General features: G+C 42.9%; 1 protein-coding gene across 1 annotated transcript in view; it reads left to right on the forward strand.

Moving 5' to 3' along the window:
* Positions 1-25,460, forward strand: part of GRIK4 (glutamate ionotropic receptor kainate type subunit 4) — a 508,786-nt gene that overhangs the window by 478,030 nt on the left and 5,296 nt on the right. The window contains exons 18-19 of the mRNA XM_045860306.1: positions 6,380-6,605; positions 10,200-10,328. Of these exons, the coding sequence (XP_045716262.1) occupies positions 6,380-6,605; positions 10,200-10,328 (355 nt within the window). The remainder of the gene's footprint in view (positions 1-6,379; positions 6,606-10,199; positions 10,329-25,460) is intronic.

The raw sequence follows: 25,460 nt of genomic DNA on the forward strand, positions 1-25,460 counted from the left end.
AATCATTGTTCAAGTACAGTTTTCTCCCTTTTACTCCCAATCCAGCCCCCCCACTCAACCCTTCCCACTTCCCTCTCATTACCACCCTCCCCCTAGTTTTTGTCAATGTGTCCTTTCAATTTGTTCCCGTGAACCCTTCCCATTGTCCCCTGAAATTCCCTCTTCTCTCCCCTCTGGTCACTGTCAGCCTGTCCTCTATTTCAGTGTCTTTGGTTATATTTTGCTTGTTTCTTTGTTTTGTTGTTTAGGTTCCTGTTAAAGGTGAGATCATATGGTATTTGTCTTTCACTTCCTGACTTATTTCGCTTAGCATGATGCTTTCCAGCTCCATCCAAGCTGTTGCAAAGGGTAGGAGCTCCTTGTTTCTTTCTGCTGCAAAGAATTCCATTGTGTAAATGTACCATAGTTTTTTGATCCATTCATTTACTGATGGGCATCTAGGTTGCTTCTAGCACTTAGCTATTGTAAATTGTGCTGCTATGAACATCGGGGTGCAAAGGTTCTTTTGTACTGGTGTTTTAGTGTTCTTAGGATAGAGTCCCAGCAGTGGAATTGCTGCGTCAAAAAGCAGGTCCATTTTTAGTTTTCTGAGGAAGTTCCATACTGCTTTCCATAGTGGTTGTACCAGTCTGCAGTCCCACCAACAGGGCACTAGGGTCTCCTTTTCTCCACAACCTCTCCAACACTTGTTGTTTGTTGCTTTGTTTATGATGGCCATTCTGACTGGTGTGAAGTGGTATCTCATTGTGGTTTTAATTTGCATCTCTCTGATAGCTAGCGATAGGTGTCTTTGGATTTTCTGAATGTCCTCCTTGGAAAAGTGTCTGTTCAAGTCCTTTGCCCATTTTTTAATTGGGTTGCTTGTCTTCTTAGAGTGTAGTCGTGTAAGTTCTTTATATATTTTGGAGACTAAACCCTTGTCTGAGGTATCATTGGCAAATAGGTTTTCCCATACAGTTGGTTCTCTTTTTATTTTGATACTGTTTTCTTTAGCTGTGCAGAAGCTTTTTATTTTGATGTAGTCCCATTTGTTTATTCTTTCCTTTATGTCCCTTGCTCTAGGGGACATGTCATTAAAAAAGTTTCTGCATGAAATATCTGAGATTTTCCTACCTACGTTCTCCTCTAGGACTTTAATGGTGTCACGGTTTATATTTAAGTCTTTTATCCACCTTGAATTTATTTTTGTATAAGGTGTAAGTTGGTGTTCAAGTGTCATTTTTTTGCATGTAGCTGTCCAGTTCTCCCAACACCATTTGTTGAAGAGGCTATTTTTACTCCATTTTATGCTGCTGCCTCCTTTGGCAAATATTAATTGACCATGAAGACTTGGGTTTATTTCTGGGCTCTCTGTTCTGTTCCATTGGTCCGTGTGCCTGTTTTTATGCCAGAACCAGGCTGTTTTGATTACAGTGGCCTTGTAGTATAGTTTAGTATCAGATATTGTGATCCCTCCTACTTTACTCTTCTTTCTCAAAATTGCAGCAGCTATTCGGGGTCGTTCATGATTCCATATAAATTTTTGAAGTGTTTGTTCTATGTCTGTGAAATATGCCATTGGTACTTTAATAGGAACTGCATTGAATGTGTCAATTGCTTTGGGTAGTATGGACATTTTGATGATATTAATTCTTCCAATCTATGAAAACAATATATGTTTCCATTTGTTTATGTCTTCCTTGATTTCTTTCCTCAGTGTTATGTAGTTTTCTGAATACAGGTCTTTTACCTCTTTGGTTAGGTTTATTCCTAGGTATTTTATTTTTCTTTTTGCTATTTCAAATGGGATTTTTTTTTCTTGATTTCTGCTTCTGCTGTTTCATTGATGGTGTACAGAAATGCCTTTGATTTCTGGATATTGACTTTGTATCCCACTGTTTTGCCAAATTCATTTATTAGGTCAAGCAGTTTTTTGGTAGAGTCTATAGGATTTTCTATGTATACTATCATGTCATCTGCAAACAGTAACAATTTTGTTTCCTCCTTTCCGATTTGAATGCCTTTTATTTCTTTTTCTTGTCTGATCACTGTGTCTAGAACTTCCAGTACTATATTGAATAGAAGTGGTGAAAGGGGACAACCTTGTCTTGTTCCTGATCTTAGTGGAAAAGATTTTAATTTTTGCCCATTGAGTATGATGTTGGCTGTAGGTCTCTCATATATGGCCTTTATTATGTTGAGGAATGCTCCCTCTATTCCCACTTTGCCAAGTGTTTTCATCATAAGTGGGTGCTGTACCTTATCAAATGCTTTTTCTGCATCTATTGATATGATCATGTGGTTTTTGTCTTTGCTTTTGTTTATGCAATGTATTACATTTACTGATTTGTGAATATTGTACCATCCTTGCATCCTGGAATGAATCCCACTTGGTCATGGTGTATGATCTTTTTAATGTATTGTTGGATGTGGTTTGCCAGTATTTTGTTGAGGATTTTAGCATCAATGTTCATCAGTGATATTGGCCTGAAGTTTTCTTTCTTTGTTGTGTCTTTATCTGGTTTTGGAATTAGGATGATGTTGGCCTCATAAAAAGAGTTTGGGAGTCTCCCATCTTTTTGGATTTTTTGGAATAGTCTGTGAAGGATAGGGGTTAGTTCTTAAATGCTTTGTAGAATTCTCCTGTGAAACCATGTGATCCAGGGCTTTTGTGTGTTGGGAGTTTTTTGATTACTGCTTCAATTTCTTTTGTTGTTATTGGTTTGTTCAGGCTTTCTGCTTCTTTCTCATTGAGTTTTGGAAGATTATATTTTTCTAGAAAGTTGTCCATTTCACCTAGGCATACAGTTTCTTGGCATACAGTTCTTGGCATACAGTTCTTCATAGTAATTTCTTACAATTACTATGGCATACAGATTTCTTGGCATACAGTTCTTCATAGTAATTTCTTACAATCCTTTGTATTTCTGTGGTATCCTTTGTAATCTCTCCTCTTTCATTTCTGATTGTGTTTATTTGGGTCTTCTCTCTTTTTTTTCTTGATGAGTCCGCTTAAAGGCTTGTCGATTTTGTTTATCTTTTCAAAGAACCAGCTCTTGGATTCATTGATCCTTAGAATTGTGCTTTTAGTCTCTATGTCATTTAATTCTGCTCTGATCTTGGTTATTTCCTTCCTTCTGCTTGCTCTGGGCTGTCTTTGTTGTTGTTCCTTGAGTTCTTGTAGACGTAGGGTTAGGTTGTTTGTTTGAAATATTTCTAACTTTTTTAGGTGGGCCTGTATTGCTATGAACTTCCCTCTCAGGACTGCCTTAGCTGTGTCCCATAAGTTTTGGTTGTTGTGAGTTTGTTCTCATTTGTTCCCAGAAACCTTTTGATTTCTTCCCTAATTTCATTCTTGACCCATTCATTGTTTAATAGCATGCTATTTAATCTCCATGATTTTGAATGTTTGGGGATTTTTTCCTTGGGGTTGGTTTCTAGCTTCAGTACCTTGTGATCCGAGAAAGTGCTTGGTATGATTTCAATTTTCTTGAAATTCTTGAGGCTTGTTTTGTGTTCTGTCATGTTGTCTATCTTTGAAAATGTTCTGTGTACATTTGAAAAGAATGTGTATTTAGCTTCTTTTGGATGGAGGGCTCTGTATATATCAGTAAAGTCTATTTCATCAAGGGTATTGTTAAATGCCACAATACCTTTGTTGATATTTTGTTTGGAAGATCTGTCCATTTTTGTTAGTGGGGTGTTAAAATCTCCCACTATAATTGTGTTGCTGTCCATATCTTTCTTGAAGTCCTCTAAGATTTTCTTTATGTATTTGGGTGCTCCTATGTTGGGTGCATATATATTTACAATATTTATGTCTTCTTGGTGGATTCTTCCCTTGAGTATTATGAAGTGACCTTCTGGGTCTCTCTTTATGGCTCTTTTTTGGAAGTCTATTTTGTCTGATATGAGTATTGCTACCCCAGGTTTTTCTTCCTGTCCATTTGCTTGGAAGATTTGTTTCCAGCCCTTCACTTTCAGCCTGTGCAGGTCTTTTATCGTGAGGTGGATATCTTGTAGGCAGCATATGTGTGGGTCATGTTTTCTTATCCATTCAGCTATTCTATGTCTTTTGATTGGAGCATTTAATCCATTTACATTTAAGGTTATTATTGATAGGTACTTATTCATTGCCTTTTATGTACATGTGTTCCTCTCTCTCTCTCTTTTCCTTCCCTTCCTTAAAGCAGTCCCTTTAGAATCTCTTGCAGAGCTGGTTTGGTGGAGGTGTATTCTTTCAGACATCTTTTGTCTGGGAAGCTTCTTATTTGGCCTTCTACCTTGATTGAGAGCCTTGCTGGGTAAAGTAGCTTTGGTTGTACACCTCTTGTTCTCATTACTTGGCATATTTCTTGCCATTCTCTTCTGGCTTGGAGTATATCCATTGAGAAGTTAGCTGTTAGCCTTATTGGGGCTCCCTTGTATGTTACTTCCTATTTTTCCCTTGCTGCCTTTAATATTCTCTTTTTGTCTTGAAATTTTCCCATTTTAATTATGATGTGTCTTGAGGTGGGCCTCTTTGGGTTCCTCTTGATTGGGACTCTCTGTGTTTCCTGGATTTGTGTGACTTTTTCTCTCATCAAATTAGGAAAGTTTTCCATCATTACTTTTTCAAATAGGTTTTTGATCCCTTGCTCTTCTTCTTCCCCTTCTGGTATCCCTATTATACAAATATTATTATGTTTCACATTGTCTTGTATTTCTCTTAATCCCCCTTAACTCTTTCTGAGTCTCTTTTCCTTTTCTTGCTCTTTCTGGGTGTTCTTTTCTACTTTGTCCTCCAATTCACTATTCTGGTGTTCTGCTTCATCAATCCTACTTTTCATTCCTTCTACTGTGTTCTTCAGTTCAGAAATGGCATTCTTCATTTCCTCTTGGCCCTTGTTGATAGTTTCTGTTTGCTTTTTCATGTTTATATAGTTTTCAGTGAGATCATTGTAGCTCCCCTGTAGTTTCTGGTAGCTCATTGTGAGTTCATTGAGCTTCCGGATAATCATTGTTTTGAGCTCAATATCTGATAGTTGAGTCGCCTCTATTTCATTTAGCATTTTTTTCTGAGGCTTCCTCCTTTCCCTTCATTCGGGGATTGTTTCTTTGTCTTCTCATTGTTCGTGAGACTCTTCTTGTTAGCCTCTGTTTCTTAAATTGTTCTGTTCTGGTTCCCTGTGATTATGGTGTGAACTTCTGTGGTAGAATACCTGTGAGATTCAGTGGTGAAGTCTCCTTCATGTATTCTGGTGTTCACAGCTTCCCCCTGCTCGTCTGGTTTTTCAATGTCCATTATAATTTTTTTTGTCCTGTTTTCATATATGTTTCAGTAACCTAGGCCACTTGCTCTGTTCCTCTTCCGATCCGTGAGTTTCTCTCCCCTGCACAGAGGAAGAGAATCACGCTCCCTCAAGCAAAGCCACCATCTTCAAACCCAATTTTTTCTGAGTTAGTTAAATTTTAAAGGTAGACAAATCCAGATTAGAATAACAAGCAAATGATTGAAGTTAAGGAACACTAGATTAAAATGAACTGGTTTTACTGATCATAGACTAGATAGATCTCATATCAGGACCCTAGTGGCTTCTTTGAGGTGCCCTTGCACAGCTCAGGAGAAGGGCCTGCAGCAGTGGTATGCTAACTCACAGGTGAAGTCACTGATCTCCATGGCTGGCAGAGCTGGGCGGGACAGAGGAGTAGTTTTCACATGCTTCAGGATCTCTACAGAAGCAGATTTCTTTTACAGTTAATAGGTGTGTAACCAACCAAGTTCATTTTCATATGAAGCAAGTTCAATTTCTTCCAAACAGATTGTGACTGGCATGGAAACAGATTTCTGTTTTCCATGCCAGTCTCAATGCTTGGTGGCACAAGGAATAGTGAGGGCATCATGCATCACTATTTAGATAGGCCCTCAGAATCCTCTCAGTCTTGTTGTTTATGATTAGTTGTCTGATAATTAGTTTAAGGTTGATAGAAAAATCCTGGCACAGATCATGAAGATGTTGTCTCTTTAGAAGTCCTGCATGAACCTGAGTTTACTTCCCCCAGCCTGAAAGACAATGAAGGACAAAACCAGAATGTCCATTTTCACTTGTGTCAGAACTCGGAACCTGGCAATTGTAGCCTTCTCTAGGGCAGAAAAGGCTAAATCAGTTGCCAACCCATCAGGCAGAGGGCTAGTTCCTTCCTTATCCTTCTGTGAGAGGTCAAGGGCACAACTCCCTCTTCCCACCATTGTGCAGTGTCAGTTGAGAGATGATGGAAAAGGAAAAGGTTGTTGAATATAATAAGGTGATTGAGTAGCAGAAGGGCCAGAATTTTAAGTTTCACTTAGATTCCCTCCCTTTCTAAACTAGCATTTCCTTTTTCTTTTCCAAATCCTGCTTCCTTGTGTTTTTTTTTCTAGAATTCCCGCTATCAGACCTACCAGCGCATGTGGAATTACATGTATTCCAAGCAGCCAAGTGTGTTTGTGAAGAGCACGGAGGAGGGAATCGCCAGGGTGTTGAATTCCAACTATGCTTTCCTCCTGGAGTCCACCATGAATGAGTACTATCGGCAGCGAAACTGCAACCTCACTCAGATTGGGGGCCTGCTGGACACCAAGGGCTATGGGATTGGCATGCCAGTCGGTATGCAGCAGAGGAACAGCCTCCTTGGGTAGCTTCACCCAGGCAGAGTCAGAGTAGCTAGAACCACTGAATGCAGCATTGAATTCCACAACCCCTGTTTCTAAGAACCAGTGTAACAGTGACATTAGGTGGGCATTGTTGAGATTTTTTAAAAAAGAGCAAACCCACATACTTCCACTAATCAGTGATGAGTTCTCAATCCTTAACTACTAAAGGGCTAATTGATGAGTTATTAATTAATTAACTATTGAGAACATGTTGTTGCTCTTGGTGGATTTTTCAGGCCTTTTGTTCCCTATCTCCTGCTTCCTGCCCATTGGCTATTTCTCTGTAGAGAGTAACACCTTTACTAGCCATGGGAAGGAGAAGGAAAAGGTGGTAAAACTCAAATGAATTAATTTTGCTCTTAGTGTCCCTGGTGAGAGTTTTACTATAAAAGAAGACTGACAAGATCTGATAAGAGGGCTGTCAGATCATCCGTGGCCCTCACTGATGCACCTGCTCCAAGTTGGCAGACGTGTAAATGGTGGAGAGCCCTGGCATTCAGCTTGCTGATCGTACCATCTGATTGTTATAAGGAATACGATGTTTGGCTTCCAGAACGTTGTCCTAGCTCTGCTGTCTAAAGGATATTCACACTTTAGGACTTCCTCTGCTGATAGTACCTCTACTGGGGATGAGGGGAAATTTTGTAGCTGCTTGTTATGATTTTGGAAGGGATCTGAATTGTTCTCCAGGTGATTTGGACCTGGACCCTTCTCCACACACCACCAAGAACCACACTACAGAGAGCTGACACCATCCAAGGCTGTCCTCAGATCAGCAGCAGGGGCACAAGCAGGGATTCAGGCTACCAGGTCATGTGGGAAATTGACACAGAATGTGTGCTCCTCACACATCCCTTCTTCTGACCTTCACCTTGCTCAGAACTCTGTACAATATAGGCTTCACATTGACCTGTCCAGTGTAAGAGCATGAGTTCAAAGTCAGGCAGACCTGGGAGTGCACTCTTGTTGCTGGCTGTAGGACCATGTTGAGGTTATTGAACTCTGAGCCTCAGTTATCCCATTTGTAAAATTAGGCTTCTAATACCTACTGTATAGGATTGATATGAGGGTTAAATCTAATAATCTAGCCAGGTGCCTTACCACAGTGTCTGAGAGCCAATTTGGGGGAACACTGATGCCTTCCCCATTTTTTTCTATAGTTCTCTATGTTATTTGATAAAAGCAGATAACTTCTTAAAGGCTGATCAGAAACGAAGCCAATTAACAGAGATCATAATATGACTCACCTTTGAACTCTCTAAACTCGGACACCAGCAGTTTTGTAAACTGGAGGCCTCACTTGGGGTACTCACAAACCTGTATACCCTCCACTTTCCATCATATTTCATTGATGTCCATTAATATCACAGATTATAGACCCCTTGCAGAAATTTATTGGCAGACATTTTGTTTCAAGGATGTGGAGTGAACCACAAAATGAACTTAAGGTGCACCTTGATAATATTCTAGCAATAAACAAATTTAACACAAATGTCAAGTTTCAAAAGTCTTCATGAAACCAACTGATCAAGAATTAACATAAAGCAGATTGATTCTAGAAATGTCCATCATAATCGGGGAAACAGAGAGAAATGCATTTTTTCAGTATCTAACATGACTTTATTTTTGCATGCACTGTCCTGTTTAATCTCCCCACTTGCAAAGTAGATGTGGCCCTTCCCATTCTAGAGGATGGAATTGGGATTCAGAGCTGAAGAGTCACTTGTCCAAGGTCCCAGAACAAGTAGGGAAATAAGCTTAAGCCTAGGATCCCTGTCTCCAAATTTAGTACTTCACTTACCAGACAAGGAGAGGACAGGCAGGCAGGGCAGCTGTGGACGTTTCTGGGTTCTCAGGCCAGGCTGGGAAGAGCAGTGCACAGTCTACTAATATGATGGAATTTAGTTCCAGCTAAGGTTCTGTCCAGGAAAGACAAGCATGTGTGCCATTCTTAAGCTGGAGGTAAGGGCATAACTATAGAGAAAGCAATGTGGTTGGGCCCAGGAAAATCAGGAGAAACAGAACAAAGAGTGCAATGGGAAATTAGCCAGGTGATTTAGGAGATAAGTAGGCAAACACAGAGTAAGTGAAATAATCCTTTCGCGGGACCCAGGACATGCTGTTGAGGTTTGGTTGAAAATGCCTAGAAAACTCTTTGAAATGCCTTGCTGGCCTGGACAGTTGTCTTCAAACCTGGAATGTTCATTAGTCTGCCACTTAACACCATCTGTTAATTCAAGTAGCTATTCCCTGCAGATGTGTATTAAGTACTAATCCCAAGGCACTGTTGATGTGCGCTCAGACCCGTTATGTAGATGCACTTGGTGCTGCAGGCCTAAAGTTCACATATACCAGTGAAGTTTTATCTATAGAAGGAGAGGTTTTACTTGTTGAGTCCTGGCTGTCAGAGCCCAGAGAGGCCTGGAGCAGCACCAGTTCCCTGCCTGTCAAAATGCTATCCATGGGCCCATGGCAGGCAGCATCTTGGAAATTAGTAGAAGTGCAGACCCACTGAGTCAGAGTGCAAGTCAACAAGGTCTCCAGGTGATTTGTAGGTACATCAGTTTGAGAGTTTGAGAATTTTCAACACAGCCTTTCCCTGGGGGTATCTATCCATATCAGGCCTTCACTGAGCCTGCGCAAGAAAATGTGTGGCTTATTTGGTCTCCAGCCCTTCGGCAGTTTTTCTAATGATGCAGGCCTCAGCCTGTTCTGGGGCATCAAGCCTTCCACTGTTTTATTCAAGCCTGTTTTTGTGATTAAAACTAAATTCTAGAATCAAAGCTCCTTTACCATATTCCAGAAAAATTAAAGAAGAATTGCACTGAACAGAAGCCTTCTGTGGGGGTGTGGGGGAGGACATGTGAACAGGGTGTGGATGAGCCAGTGGGTTCTGGGTACTCAGTAGGTAGCTGTAAGTGTTTGGATGCCTGGTCCCGGTTCTCCACACAGATGGGGAAGAGGAGCTTTTGCCACTCTCAGGTGGCTCTGTCTCATTGGGGGCTGCTCTGGGCAAACAGTTTCCAGGGGTAATGTAGAAGAGGTATAAATGCCAGAGAAACTAACTTAAATAAAATAAAGAGACAACTGCCCAACTGAGGGTTTATATCACAAATTTCTCTCCTCGGTCCCTGTGGGGGCAGATGGAAGGCTTTGCAACCGGCTTCTTGCCTGGTGCAGGTTAACCCATAGTGGAAAGTGGTGGCCCAAGGTGGGGAAGAAGAGTGCCTAGAGAGCTGTCACTGGACCTGCGTTAGTGTCTAGGCCAAGGGATCCACCAATCAGCATGGAGACAAGGGAAGTGCAGTGCCCTGACTGAGGGCACTGAACTGTGTGCCCTGGGCTGTGTGAAGCCAGAACCTTCTTCCCCACAAAAACCCTCAGACTAGCACTGAGGAGGGCAGTGCCCTGGGGACTGCCCCATCTGTCACTTCATGCTTCCCCCTTGGCTCCCCAGCAGGTTGGCCAGGAGGTTTCCTGGAAGAGGGGCACAGTGTGTGTAAGAGGGCACTCACAGCCTGCGTTCTGGGCTTTTTTGCCTCCACAGGCTCGGTGTTCCGGGATGATTTCGATCTGGCCATTCTCCAGCTGCAGGAGACCAACCGCCTGGAAATTCTGAAGCGTAAATGGTGGGAAGGGGGTAAGTGCCCCAAGGAGGAAGATCACAGAGCCAAAGGTAAGCTTGTTCAGGGCCTCCCCTAGTGCTCTAGAGACCCACAGAGCCTATTTCTGTGTACACATTCCAGCTAATGACTTCAAAGGCATATGGGGAACACCCTTGGATGGAACCTGGGGCTAAACTGTGACTGGCTGGCGGTCCATCCTATCTCAGGGTCCTGGCATATTGCAGGTATCCAATGTCTACCTGGCTCACAGGTGCTGGAGACTACACTTCCCCCACGTCTCCTGAATCTGGCCTCGTCTTAACCCTACTACCACCACTTCCCCCTGGTTCTTGCCCTCATCACCTCAGAACCACATGACTGAAACAGCCTGTTCTCCTTCTCAATCTTGCCCCTCTACAGTGCATTCTCCACCAGCAACTGGAGTGATTCTTTCTAAGATTCTAGTACAAGTACAGCATCAGTCTGCACCTTCCAGTGGTGTCCCACATCATTCACAGTTAAGATCAAGCTTTCTGTAGCCTCAAGCCCCTACCTTATCTGCTTCTCCCTTTTCCTTTTCTTCCCCAAGCTTGCCAGGTTGCAGCCCCCTCAGAGTCTGTGCCCTTGTCTCCTCCTCCCGGCCTCCCAAAGGATACTCCCTCAGCAAGATCATCCTTCCCCACCCACACAGCTCTCCCCATCACCCAAACCCTGTTTTATGTTTCTTCCAAGACTTCATCACTATCTGATATTACATTATCCATTCATTTATTTGTCTATTCCCATGTCCTCTACCAGAATATCACTTTTCATGGAGGCAGAGTTTGTCTTTTTCACAGGGTTGTCCATAGGGTCTAGCACATGGACAGTTTATTGAATGAATGAATGAATGAATGAATGAATATTAAATCAGGCTGAATAAAAGCAGGCACTGACATATGTAGTTAAGAATTCTTGAGCACCAAGGGGAACACATATCCTGATTTTCCCAGAATAGTACCAGATAACACCTGTTGTAGATCAGTTAACTCTTGTTATTTATTTTTAAAACCCCCCTCATTCTCAAAATGTCCTGGTGTAAACAATAAATCATATAGCTCACCCTAGTAATCTACTATAGCCTTGCCAAAATATACAACAAATTTACCTATACATTTTCTCCCCTAGGAAGGCAGCAGAGCAGTAAAATGGATAGTAATACATACCATGTGCTTTCCCCTCTGCTCAGCATGATGAGACAGTGAATGAGTGACTTTGTGTTTCCAAGTACCTACGTGGCTCTCTGTCCTGCAAGGAGAGATCTCAGGAATATGGACCTATGGGCAAGCCCTTTGTAAGTTAGAGGAAATGCTACCTCTTCCATCAGAGTAACCTAGTGAGGCCACACACTTCCCAGCTGCCCACTCCCCAAAGATCAAGTGTAGAGGACACTACTCTGTTCATTCAGAGAAAAAAAATGGGGAGGTACAAAGAAAAGTATCAGGAAACTTTTGTGGGTGGATAGAATGAACTAGATGTTGAAGATACCCAGGACCTGAGTAGGTAGGGAGGGTACTGCAGGCAATAAGCACCTTGAGGAAAGGCAAGGAGGCAGAAATTAGTGCAGTGGGCAGGGCTGTGAGCATACACTGTAGGTGTTGCAGGTGGAGCAGAGAAAGATCCCCATGGAAAGAGGTAGGCTGCCTGCAGAATTTATGCTACAGAAGGTATAGGTAGCAGAATGCTCCTCTACCACCTCTTCCCCCCAAAAAAAGACACATGGGCTGAAAGCTTTCTAAATCTGACTGGACCTGGAGTAGTCAAAATGAAATGAGATTATTTGTACGTTGACATATGTTAATGTTTTTCTGTGATAACAGTGAACTTGAGAGTGGTAGGGAAGAACCATTCTGCCAAGAAAATGAGGAAGGAAACAGTGTTAGCTATTGATCTGGAGAAATCTAAAAATAAGAATGGAGGGGAGGAAATGGGACCTGGGCCAAAGAGCCCAGGTCCTTCCTCTGGCTGATCAGTGGCAGCCTGTGATCCTTATGTACACCATCTCCCCACAGGGTACTGGGTGCCTTCTGTGGCTTTGGACAGGGCCCTCAGTGTAGCATACTGCATTTCTTGGTCTCTTTGCCTGGATGACGGCACCTTAGCCAGGGTCCCAGTCACATTGGCTTCTATGTCCCTAGCCTCCACCACAGAGCCTAGCACATGTTATGTATTCAGTAAGTGTTTGCGGGGTGTGTGATCATGCTGACTGATAGCTAGCAAAAGCAACCAATCACTGTGTTCTCCTAGGCCACACTAAAGTGACAAATGAAACTGTGCTTGTAATCACTTTCCTCAGCAGCCTTTATACCCAGAGTTTTCTATACAGTACAGTTGTTCCTGCCTCTGATTAGCCTACTGAATGTGTGCAGATGAGAGAGTCTGGAGCAACACAGCCATGGCCTCGGAACCTCAGCAGGCATGGGAGGAGTTTCACTGGCCCCTGCTAGTGCCCCACCAAGTTGCCAGCTTTCCTTTCTTTTACAAACCTGATCCTATCTGATCCCTGGAAGCTGGTTTCCCCTTGAGAGTCACCAGAGTTAATCCCACCTCCCAGGTTCCCTCTCATCTACAATCCCTAAACCTCACCACAGGTCCTTCCTTTTTGTGCACTTCATTACTACGTATACTTCTAATCCTATGGAGAAACAGTGGTGAACCAGCAAACACATGGGTATGATGGCGTAGGATCTGGGTACCTTAAAGTTTTCACTCAGGGCCTTGATTTAGATAATCTCACTCCTATTTTAGATGTCACAAAAAATGCAATGGACTCTTTATTTTTCCCACCTCACCCCCCAAGAATGGAATCCTCCAAACATTTACCCTCCTGTACCCTGTTGCTTCTGTTGATAGCCACTAGAATGGTTCTCTTCCTTGAGGCAGTTTTTAAAAAATATTTGATTTTTAGAGAGAATGGAATGGGGGGAGAAAGAGAGAGAGAAACATCAATGTGTGAGAGAAACATCAATTGGTCACCTCTCACATGCCCCCAGTAGGGACCTGGCCCACAACCCAGGCCTATGCCCCAACTGGGAATCAAACCAGCGATATCCTGGTTCACAGGACAGCACACAACCCACTGAGCCACCCCAGTCAGGGCTTCCTTGAGGTAGTTTTGATAGCATTGAAGACAATGGGCACTGAATCAAATGGACTCCACTTCATAGATGTCCTTGTTGTATACACTACAAAAGGCCATTGAACCTCGATTTCCTTTTGTAGAAAGTAGAGGCAATAATAATTCCACCTTCAGGGCTATTATAAAGATTGAAGGAATGACATCATGTTAAACCCTCAGCACAGCAGCTGGCACAAAGGAAATACATACTTAGTTTATTCTAAAATCTCAGTGTAAAGAACATTAAAGCACAATGAGAGGTCTAAATAGTATTAATAAGCCACAGGTGTACCTGTCTGTTCCGTGCTTCTTAAGGCTAGACAGTTCTTCCAAAATCAGCACTTAGTACATTCCTTTTGTGTCTGTTGATCTCTTTCTCTCATTGACGATGAGAAACTCAGGGACAGGGACTGTGTCTTATTTATTTTTGTATCCTAGTGAGCAGCATATCATCTGTCATCAGTATCTGAGGAAAGAATTAACAAGAAATTAATGAAAGAATGAATGAGCAAACTCATCAAGGACCCCAGCCTGGCACTGTTTCCACACTCATCCTATGTCTGTTTCCTCCCAAACAGGAACACTGACATCTGAGGTGTTGGCATTGAAAGTGTTTACGTAGTCCCCATTGCATCCAGCAAACACTGTAAATTGCTGCATATTAGGCACTGTGCTAGGCTCAGAAATGACAAAAGGAATAAGATATGGCTCTACTCTCAAGAGGTTTAGAACATAGAGAGAGGCACAGTCTTTTAATGTTCCCCTGTGAGTCTACTTTAATGAAGAAAGCTCTCTGAAGTCTAGCAGAAGAAGATTAATTCTGAGCTAAGGTCAGGGAATGCTCTAGAGACAATTGGCCTGGACCTCAAAACATTCATTCAGAGTCACTGTTTTAGGAATGTTATGGAGCACAGTTGTTACACTCAGAACTTGTTGTGGGTAAGTTGGATGAGATTGGAGCTAACTGGGCATTCAAACCTAGGTAAAGACATTTGGGCTTCAAACCAGCATGTCCCATACTTTCCCACAGAAGGAATTAATAGCAGAGAAAACTGAGCATGCACTCTTGGGATCTAGGAACATAGTCTAAAGCAGTCCTCCATTCTTGGAATTTCCTTAAAGTGTTCTGCTTTGTCCTAAAGATACATGTGAATTTTGCATGTGACAACATAATACAAGCATGTTAATTTAATGTAAAAACATTTTTCTGACTTAAACTGAAGTAAAATCAGTACTCTAGGAAGAGGCCCCACAACCATCCCAGAGGTCTGCTTGTGCCTCAGCACAGTAACATCACACTGGATTGGGTGTGAGGTTACTGACAGCAGAGGCACAAGTTCTGGGTGAGATGTGGCATGATGGAAGCAGGTGCTGTGGATGGAGTTCTGAGCTCTCATGGCATTCATGGTCCTAGGGGACAGTCATCACCCCAAGAAGAACACAGTCAAATGGGCTTTCAGTTCCCAAAGAAGCTCTTAAAATCCACAGTAGAACAAATGTTCTTAGAGCTTAAAGTGTTCAATTTGCTTGAAAAATATAAGCTTGGCATAAAATTGACAATACAAGTTAAAGAATGAAAAAAGAATAGAAGAGCCAGTCCACCTCATCTGCAAACCAGGCACTAAACGGATACGCTAGTCAGCACAGGCAACTTCGGAGCAGGAAAGGATATGTTTGAATGTGGCAGGTCCCTGAGAAGGAGCCTTGTGTCCTGCTGGGATAGGAGAGTAGTACATAGAACTCCTAGATTAGTTGAGGATTCCAAGAGAGAAAGAGATTTTTGCTGGAGTTTGGCAAACCCCAGGAATAGGTGTCTTGCTATGGTGCACTGAGAGCGTGAGGGATGGCACACAGGCCCAGGGTAGAGAAGGCCTGGGGACTGGTCTGTGTTTCCCTGGGCTCTAGATAACAACATGGGAAATCGAAGTGGAATCTAGCTTTAGGACCAAGGCCCTAACCCCATTCCCAAGCTGTTACATATAATGTCCTTCCCAGTTTTAGACCTGAAAAACACCCTGGAGTAAAGAGGGAACAGAGAAAACACTGCATTTAACTGAATTTAAAAGCGAAGTGACTGAGAAGTCTTTGTTTTAGGCAATCAAGTGGAAATGAAAATTTGAGGTAGATAGTTGGCACATTTGTAGGAAGATTGTTATCATTTTTTTGTAGAGTGGCTTGCTTTGGAGATTCTTCCTCATTCTGCAGAGGTTAAGAAGGACTGGTCTGACATCTAAGTTCAGGATGGGTGGAGAAGAACAGAGCAGAGCAGAGATCAGACTCCCAGGGAAGATGGAAAAGTGAGCAGGAAGCTTCTCTCCTCTCCTTACTCAGGGACCAAGCGTTCTGACTGGCGGAGAGAAGGGAACTGAGCCAATGGGAAGGGAAAGTAAATAGTGGGAACCATCCTGTCCAGGACCCAATACTTCAGAAGATGCTTGGGTTCTGTCAATCAGCCAACATTCTCTTGCCTCTCTGCAGGTGTTCTTTGGTGCCAGAGGGTGAGCTCCATGAACAAGCAGTGAGGTCCAAGCAGACACTGTCTGGGAGACATACGAGTCCCCATCAGAGCTGGGACTTCTCTCCCATCCCAGCCACAGCAGCTAGTGCCAGTTTAAAGCAATGGCCCTGTTTCTGCCAAGGCCAAACCCAGACAAACATTATTGAGAGGCTAAAGGCTTCCTGACCAAGCCAAGGAGAAGCATGACTAGCCTGGAACAAGAGATGCCATTGCTTAGCCATCAGACTTAGGGAACAGAATTCACTATGCAAGGGACCCCCTGCTGTGCTAGAAGTTCAGGTCCAGCATAACCCTAGAGACCTGTCCTTTAAGGTCTTTAAATGGTCCCCAGGAAGGCAGCCAGCCACAAGGATATTTTTCACATTGAATAAAGAGGTCTCACATCAGTTAAAATGCTGTCTAAAGCAGATCTCTTTGTGATGTAAAACTGCTTTCACATGTGCCCAAAGCAATGAGAAAAACATGGAACTGGCAGGGAGACAGAGGCAAGGCAACTATGAGAGGGTCCTTTACTCAGAGACCTGAAACTGAGCGTGGCTGGCTATAGGTGCTTGGTTTTAATTAGAAAGTACCAATGTGTGGTGCCTAATAAAACCCTTTTCTACTTTGTTATCCTATTAAAATGTGAGAAATTGCAAAGAAATATTCGAGTGCTGTCCCACTTCTAACCAATATCACAGCTCCAACATCATTGCCAAACTCTAGAGGAGCATCCTAACATCAGCTATAATGCCACCACTCCCGAGTCTGTGCCAGGTCTTATTTGGCTCAGGTGAGAACCACAACAACGCCCCCTTGCTTCAACTACCCCTATTTCTCTGTCTGTAGCTCAGTGACCTTCATGTACAACTAAAAAAATGAAATGGCAGATTATATGGAAGAATGGAGAATTACGAAAAGAAGCAGGCTTTGTTCCAAGCTGTTTCATTTTTCTTCTGCCTTTTCTCTTCCAAAACACTTTATTTTCTCACTCAACTCCTATGAAAATAAATATCACTGGCCACTCATAGATGCCAGCATCCCAATTCAGGGGGATTGGGTTGCTGAAGGCTTGCAGAACGATTGCTAGACAAAAAGGTAGTAGGCGAATTTCAAGGAAATTAAATACCTTTATCTTGAGAAACACGAGCTCGCAATCAAGCTTCAAAGGAACACAAATACACCACCAGGCTGTGAAAATCAGGATCCCCTTTCAAGGGTGGAAAAGAGGCAGGTGACACTCACTCACAAAATCCTTAGAGAGCAGGAATTTGGCAACTGGCACAGCTGGAGAATGAAAAGGTGAGATATCTCAGCAGGAGTGGGTGCAAGTGACTGGGGGTAGGAGGGGAATTCTGGGGATGTTTTCCTTTTTCTTCTCAGGTGGCCCAGCCTGATTATCCTGGTTTTCTGCTTTCTCTGGACACAGCCAAGACTGGAAACCCAATATGGAAGTTCAGATAGTGTCTTAGAGAGGCGCTTGCAGAGGAAGCTTCTCCTTAATCAAATCAAATTCATCAGCAAGAGACTGAGAAATTCAAGAGATGCCAGAAAATGTGATTAGGGATAGAGGTAAAGGAGATCCCAGTGTGTGGGCATCAGGGGAGGTCAGCAGTTGTAAAAACTGCAGCCCAACTCTGGAAACTGAGCCAAGATCAAGTCAACAAATCATTGATTCAAACCATTCAAATCATTTGATGTAATGTTCTCAAGGAGAGAAGGGGATTTTATCAAGGGAACTAATAGCTTCTCCAGTCACTCTGGGTCACATTGAGGGTGGGGGTGTCCCAGGAATGAATTCAGTCATCAGGGTGCCAGAGGGAGTTCTGTAATTATGCCCCTGTAACACAAGAGACCCAGGCTTCTGGGAGAGTCAGTGTGGGGTAGGGGTCAGGGCTCTGGCTCTAGCTTCGGTTTGAATCTGGCATTTTCCCTCCTTAGATATGAGCCCTGGGCAAGATGCCTGACTCCAGGACCTGGGTTTTCTGGTCAGGGAAGTGGGAGTAAGGATAGTGCTGACATGACAGGGCAACTGTTAGATTGAATTTTATTGTTTAGCATGGTAGCTTTGTTTATAGTAGACACTTATAAAGAACATTAGTGAGCAGTAAGATTTATCTAGATTTATCTTAGGTGTGAAAACTTGGGCAACTTACCTAAGTGCTCTGAATTTCCATTTCTTTTTTTTAAATATATTTTATTGATTATGCTATTACAGTTGTCCCATTTTCCCTCCTTCACTCCCCTCTACCCTGTACACCCTCTCCCACCCATGTCCCCTCCTTTAGTCATGTCCATGTGTCATACTTATAAGTTCTTTACTTTCTACATTTCCCATACTATTCTTACCCACCCCCTATTTTCTGCCTACAATCTATGCTACTTATTCTCTGTACCTTTTCCCCCTCTTTCCTCCTCCCACTCCCCTGTTGCTAACCCTCCATGTGATTTCCATTTCTGTGGTTCTGTTCCTGTTCTAGTTGTCTGCTTAGTTTCTTTTGGTTTTGCTTTAGGTGTGGTTGTTAATAATTGTGAGTTTGCTGTCCTTTTACTATACATGTTTTTTATCTTCTGTTTCTTAGATAAGTTCCTTTAACATTTCATAAAATAAGGGCTTGGTGATGATGAACTCCTTTAACTTGACCTTATCTGAGAAGAACTTTATCTGCCTTCCATTCTAAATGAAAGCTTTGCTGGATAGAGTAATCTGGGATATAGGTCCTTGTCCTTCATGACTTGGAATACTTCTTTCCAGGCCCTTCTTGCCTGCAAGGTCTCTTTTGAGAAATTAGCTGACAGTCTGATGGGAACTCCTTTGTAAGTTACTGTCCCCTTATCTCTTGCTGCTTCTAGGATTCTCTCCTTCGTTTTTACCTTGGCTAATGTAATTATGATGTGCCTTGGTGTGTTTTTTCTTGGGTCTAACTTCTTTGGGGCTCTCTGAGCTTCCTGGATTTCCTGGAAGTCTATTTTTTTGCCAGACTGGGGAAATTCTCCTTTATTATTCGTTCAAATACGTGCTCAATCTGTTGCTTTTCCTCTTCCCCTTCTGGTACCCCTATAATTCGGATGTTGGAACATTTAAAGATGTCCTGGATATTCCTAAGCTTCTCCTAATTTTTTTGAATTCTTATTTCTCCATTCTTTCCTGTTTGGTTGTTTTTTTCTTCCTTCTGGTCCACTCTATTGTTTTGAGTCCCAGTTTCCTTCCCATCACTATTGGTTCTTCCTTCATCTCTTTTATGGTAACCTGCATTTTTTCATCTAATTTGTGCCCAAAATCAACCAATTCTGTGAGCTTCCTGGTCACCGGTGTTTTGAACTGTGCATCTGATAGATTGGCTATCTCTTCGTCGCTCAAAAGGATGAGTCCTGGGGCATTGATCTATTCTTCTGTTTGAAACATGTTTCTCTCTCTCTCTTTCTCTCTCTCTCTCTCTCTCTCTCTCTCTCTCTTTTGGGGGGGGGGGTCTGGTCACTCCTGTTATGGTAAGGGGTAGAGCCTTAGGTGTTCATCAGGGCTGGGCACCCCAGTAGCTAGATTGTGACATTGTATGTCGGGGCAAGGGTGGGAGGGAACAATGGCAGTAGCTCTCTTCTCCTGGAACCTCAGTCCCTTCTCTGGGATCCTGGGTTGGGTTCTCTTCCCTGGTCCACAATCGCTGCCTCACTGGGTCCGCCAGCTGCCTCTTGCGTACTCAAGGTCCACCCGCTGCGATCTTGTGTGCCCCAGATGCCTTACGCGCTCCCGGTGGCCTTATGCGCCCAGTTCTCCCTGTTCACTGCTTGCTGCAACCCGCACCCGGCTACTCCTATCCGCCCCTCCTGCCAGTCTGGATGAATGGGTCTACTTCAACTTCTTGGCTGTCTGACTTCCATTCAGATGAATTTTCTATCAGTTCTGGGTGTTATTCTGCCTCTAAATTGTTGTTGTTCTAATCTTGGTTGTGTGTGGAGGTATGGTGTGTCCACCTATGCCTCCATCTTGCTGGAAATCGAATTTCCATTTCTTTAACTATAAAATTTGGACAGTCAGCCTCCTTTACAGTGTTTTTAATGATAATTGAACGAGATAAGGAATGCTTTTAAAAATGAAGTGGTCATAGTTTGTTAAATTACAAAGTGCCTCTCCCGTACTTAGTGTGATAGATTATAAAGTTACTGAATTCCTCTCCCATTCATTTTGCATTTCATGTACCTTTCTGTAGTCTTCATCCCTGTCTCCAGAAGCTGCTAGGCCTAGTCAGGTGGTGTCACAGTGAGTGAAAGAAGAGGTGGCCAGCCTTCCATCTTCTAGTCCTCAGCAAGGCAAACAGGATGAGTCACTCTGCATTTTCTGGGAAGGTCTTGCAGGTCAGCTCACACATGGGCATGTGAAGTTGCTATTTCCAACAAACAAGTCTGTGGAGATGGGACCACTTAATATATTTACATGGATGTAGGTGAATGTGATTCTGAAATGGAAAATACTTAAAAGTCATATTGCTCAAAAATGCATGTTCCTGTCAAATGTTTTCAATGGGAAACACTGCACAGAGCTTCAGCACCTAGTATTGTGCTCAGTTCATAGGAGCTCCTCAAAAAGGAATGGTTGAGTATCATCAAAGAACAAAAGTGCTGCTCCTTGATGAGATTGGGGCACTAGTCTCTCCTGTCTCTGTACCTGCCTCAGTGGTCCCTGTGGCCTCTCCCTGCCTCTTTGCCCTGCCTTTTTGCCTCCCAGGCTACATCTAACCTTTCCTTGTTCAGAAATAACTTCCCTGCATCTCAGTTGCAGATTTCTACTGTGCTACCTGAAGATATTGCAAGGATTTTAAGGCCTGAGACATACATGCACCCAAATCCAAGAAGTGATCATTCACAGTCAGAACTGAAGGCAGAGCAGAAGGGTGGGTAGGTAGAGAATCAAGCCTACTCAAAGTCACTCCCTTCCAGGCACCCGTTCCACTCTACAGCTTTAGAAACAAATTTGTTTGTTTGGATTTGTCAGCTGCCATTTGTATTCGTAGGCAATCTGTATGTGACACTAGAGTTAGTATTTAACCAACTATGAGTTTCCAGAAAGAGTTCATTTCTGTTTCACTTAATACGATCATACCACTGGGGCATAGTTGAGGCTCAGAGGCAACCAAAAAATCCCCGTTTGAGAATCCTCTGTTTAGATGGCTCCCATCTAAATAAGGGAAGGGAAGGGGATTAGACAGCTTTCCCTTGCAGGTCCCAGGGCATTTGTGAGTGCAGCAAAGGTCATGGTCAGGCTAGAGGGAGTCCACCCAAAGGCTCCTCTGAGTGGCGGATGTGGCTAGGGAAGGCATGGACTTCCAGGAGAATGACTGATGACAGTGTAGAATAAAAGTGCTGCACTCTCTTATCACTTGCTTCCCACTCTCAGCTCCACATTCCATCTGTTTCTTAACTCTGACTCTGCCAGCAGTTTATTCTTGCTCCCACTTTCTAATACATTCCTAAAAGCATGTACAGGGCTCACTCCTAAGAGGAGGAGACCACTCAGCCAGGAATCAGCACTCTGGAGCGGACTCCCAGGATTAACATTCTGGTCGTGAAACCTGAGAAGCTGGGAAAGTAAGACTGTGGGGTGTTTCAGTGACTAATGGTTTCCACCAGCATCCTGTTAAAACCCCAGGTCCTCCAAGAAGCTTTCCCTGATGAAACCAATGTTGTGCCTGCACAGATGACCTGTCTACTGAGGCCCCACCCTGTGCCCTCACAGCTGCCTGGGACCCAGTGCTGACAAGCTACAATGTGTGATCAGCAGCGATGTGTGGGCCCACCCTGGCCCTGCTTGGTGCATTCTGGGCCGTCTGCTCTATGACCAGGCTGGGAGCACTTGACAAGTGTGGTCACACTTTACTATTATTCAAACAAAAGTTAACTGAAAATGAATACACATCACAGTATGGATCCAAAGCTTTTGATAATGCAAGCTTCTAAATCTGGAATGCCTTTATCCTCTTTTTTTCTGCTCATTCTTTTTACAAACACTCTCAGGCTCTTATTGGATTTCAGTCACCACGATTATGGAGTTACAGAGTGGAATAAGACATGGATCTTCCCCTCATGGAACTAACTCACAGGCTAATGGAAAGTCTGGATATACATAATTAAACTAGTGTATGTGGTCTGTCCAGAAAAGGTCCAGCTGTTGTTAATATAATGTGAATGGTTTGTGTGACATCGATGTAATCTGGCAGCCAAGGAGAGTGGACTGGAATGTGCATGTGTGAACAATGACGATTTCACTGTACTAGTCAGTGGGGACAGTAGATGCTGTTGAGTAAGCATGTGTACTGTGTGGCCATTGCATTCAAAATGACTAAGCAAGTAGATCCACAAATCTGCATCAAATTTTGTGTTAAGCTTGAATATTCTTCCAAGGAAACTATTCAGATGATTCAGAAAGCTGTAGCTATGGGCAACTGGTGACTGGCAGCTTCATCATGACCACACACTTGCTCATGCATCACGTCTCATGCTGAGTTTTTTGGTGAAATATCAAATCACCCAGGTGACTCAGCTCCCCAACAGTCCCAGATTTAGGGCCTTGCGACTTCTGGCTTTTCCCAAAACTAAAATCACCTTTGAAAGGGAAGAAATTTCAGACCATTGATGAGATTCAGGAAAATATGATGGGGCATCTAATGGTGATTGGGAAAACTGTGTGAGGTCCCAAGGCACCTACTTTGAAGGGGCTGAGTTGTCATTGTCCTGTGTATAGTGTTCCTTTTATCTTTTTCAATAAATGTCTCTATTTTTCCTATTATATAGCTGGATACCTTCTGGACAGACCTCGTATTGTTTTATTTAATATTAGAGTGGCACATAATGCTTTATCAGCAAAATACAAAAGCAGTGTAACTAAGAGAGTCAAATAGCAACAGAAAAAGTGGCCCAGAGAAAATGTCTCTGAAACTAAGTTTCAAAGGAGAGGTTGAAGTTTGCCAGGTGTGTGTCTGGGACATGGAGATAGGTTCCAGGCAGAGTCCAGGTGCTAATAGGTGTAAAAGTACGTAAACTAGGAGCGATAATGATGTGTGGTGGGAACTCTAAACTGTCTTGTGTTACTAGAGGATGTGTCACAGTTAGGCTCTGCATTTCAGAAAGACCATGCAGGCAACTCTGTGTAGGGAAGAGTTGAGAAGGACACAGCTAAAAGCAGGAAAATATTTTTGGAGGATGCTGCAATAGTCCAAGCAAGAGACAGAGAGGGCCTGAACTAAGGAAGTGATAGGAGAGACAGAGATAAAATCAGCAGGACTTGATAATAGCCTAGTGCGTGAAGGAGAGGCAAGAGACTAAATGCAGAATTGTAAGGAGAGAATGTGCCTCAGAGCCAGCAAAGGTGACTGAGAAGATTGAAAGACAATAGAGAGCAATGGTTTTATTAAAAGCCATAAAGGTGTAGGATTGATAATGTCAAGTGCTACAAGCAATCACTTAAGATTGGGACCAGAAATTTTCCAGTAAATTAGAAATAAAATGTTCTCTGGTCAATTTGGTGAGGGTGGTTTTAGCAGTGCAGGACAAAATTGCATGGGATGAGGAGTGAATAGGAAAAACAAAAGTGAATTCAGAACTGTTTCAGATACCATAGACAAGATTACTCAGGACCTAAAAGTCTTTCCAGCATCCAAAATTATGTTTGAGGTCTGCAGAAAATTATTAGTTTCAAAATGTAAAAAGAAAACTGCAAAATTAAATTAAGACAGACGTGTTGAATTAAATATCTCCAAAATGTGACATTGTTTTGACTATTACTTTTTAAATTTAATATTTATAAAAACTTCATTACTTAGAAATAATTTGTATTAGATTTGTCTCATTTAGCACAAAGGTTGCTGAGATTGAGAAATCACAGCCAATTATAAATTAACCCTATCTTTTCATTCAATCATTTCAGAAGCAAAATTTTAAAATGCATTTAACTTTTACTTGCTTTTATATGAGTTGGGGTCTGCAAATATAAGCACTTTAAGGGCTTTAAAACATCTTAAAATAGTTCTGATATAAATAACTGTTTCAAAAAAGCTTGTCCAGGGAATGAAGGACAACAGTAAGGGGGCATTCACTAGACAGAGTTGGAGGGCAAGATGGATTTTTTTACTTTTCTTTGAGAAGGAACGTGAGTGTGCATGTGTATGAATGGAAAGAGTAAGTAGGGAGGAAAGACTGAGGAGGGCCGGGGTGGCTCAGAGAGGCGGGAAGCAGCTCAGCCCACGATTTGGGAATGGGACCTGGCGGCGAGGAGGGATGCCTGTTCTGCAGAAACAAGAGGGCAGGTGGGAGGCCTTTAAGGGAATCCTGGTGTTTTGTTCTATACAAGGCACTATCCCAAAGTGGGTGGAAAGGCATATACTAAGTGTCTCAACAGTCACTTGCAAACTGTTTACCTGAATAGGTGGGCATCCTTGGTCACTAAACCTTCCCTGGATCTATCCTTCTAGCCTTTCTCCACAAAGGCAGCTGGAGAAACTAGGCCATCCATGATGCTCAGATGATATCCCAGTACTTCAGTTCTCACCACCCTTACCCTTGTGACTGGAGCATCTGACTGCGCATTCCAGCCAGATCCTTGGTGTATTCTCTCTTAAATGTTACTGTTGCCCTCCACTCACCCTACCCCACCCATGGATCCTGAAGTTCCTAGGGTCAAAAACCTTCAGCCCAAATGTTCCCAGGTTAGAGAGGCATGTGTTCAAATAAACCCCAAGCACCCTTCTCCTCAAAGATAGAAATCTATTCCAAACCCCATATTCCTTCCTTGAAATTGAGTTTTAAAATAACCCCCTGTTTTTTATTATTCAAAAGAGGGTCTCATTCACATAGGTGCTCCAGAGTTGACTGTGTGCACCTGCAGACCAGAGCATATAGTCCATTTGACACAGTCATTATGTGAGCCCTCAGAGCCATGGTAGCAGATTACTGGGGCAAGCACAGGCACTGTACTGTGCTCTGTCACTTTGAAACCAAAGTAAAACCAACAGACACCCAGTTGGGGCTCTGTGAGAGGAAACCCAAGGCACCCTGATGTGGCTATGTAGGGCTCTTTTTCCAGCGTTCCCAGGTGTAGAAAGTAGTGTCAGATCTCTGCTGCTGAATGGCTGAGCTCTCAATGGTGTGGGAAGTGGGCTTTCCCTGACACTGCTGCGGTGCCGTGGCCCGTGATGGCACCATTGATAGAACAGTTAGATGTGTAAGCATTTCGGAATAGCACAGAATGTAAGCAAACTTCTTGGCAGTTTCCTGGACAAATGATGCTTTTTGATGGGTTTCTTTAATACCAAAAGTAGCATCCAGTTACTTAGCTAAACTTAATGTTTGACACTGAAGAAATGAAGCCATATAATTTCACAAATGTTTATTGAGTATCTTACATGTCAGGTGTATGCTGGACAATGGGGGTCCATCCAGAAACTGTGCCTGACTAAAAGGAACCAGCAGGCACATACAATGCTTCTACAAAAATACCAGTGCTGGAAAAAGAGTTACTTGTGAAATGTGCTTTAAAATACAGATTCTTGGGCCCCATCT

Source organism: Phyllostomus hastatus, unplaced genomic scaffold (genome assembly GCF_019186645.2).
Source record: "Phyllostomus hastatus isolate PE091 unplaced genomic scaffold, TTU_PhHast_1.1 phas_scaffold_193, whole genome shotgun sequence".
In the NCBI taxonomy this organism is placed as follows: Eukaryota; Metazoa; Chordata; class Mammalia; order Chiroptera; family Phyllostomidae; genus Phyllostomus; species Phyllostomus hastatus.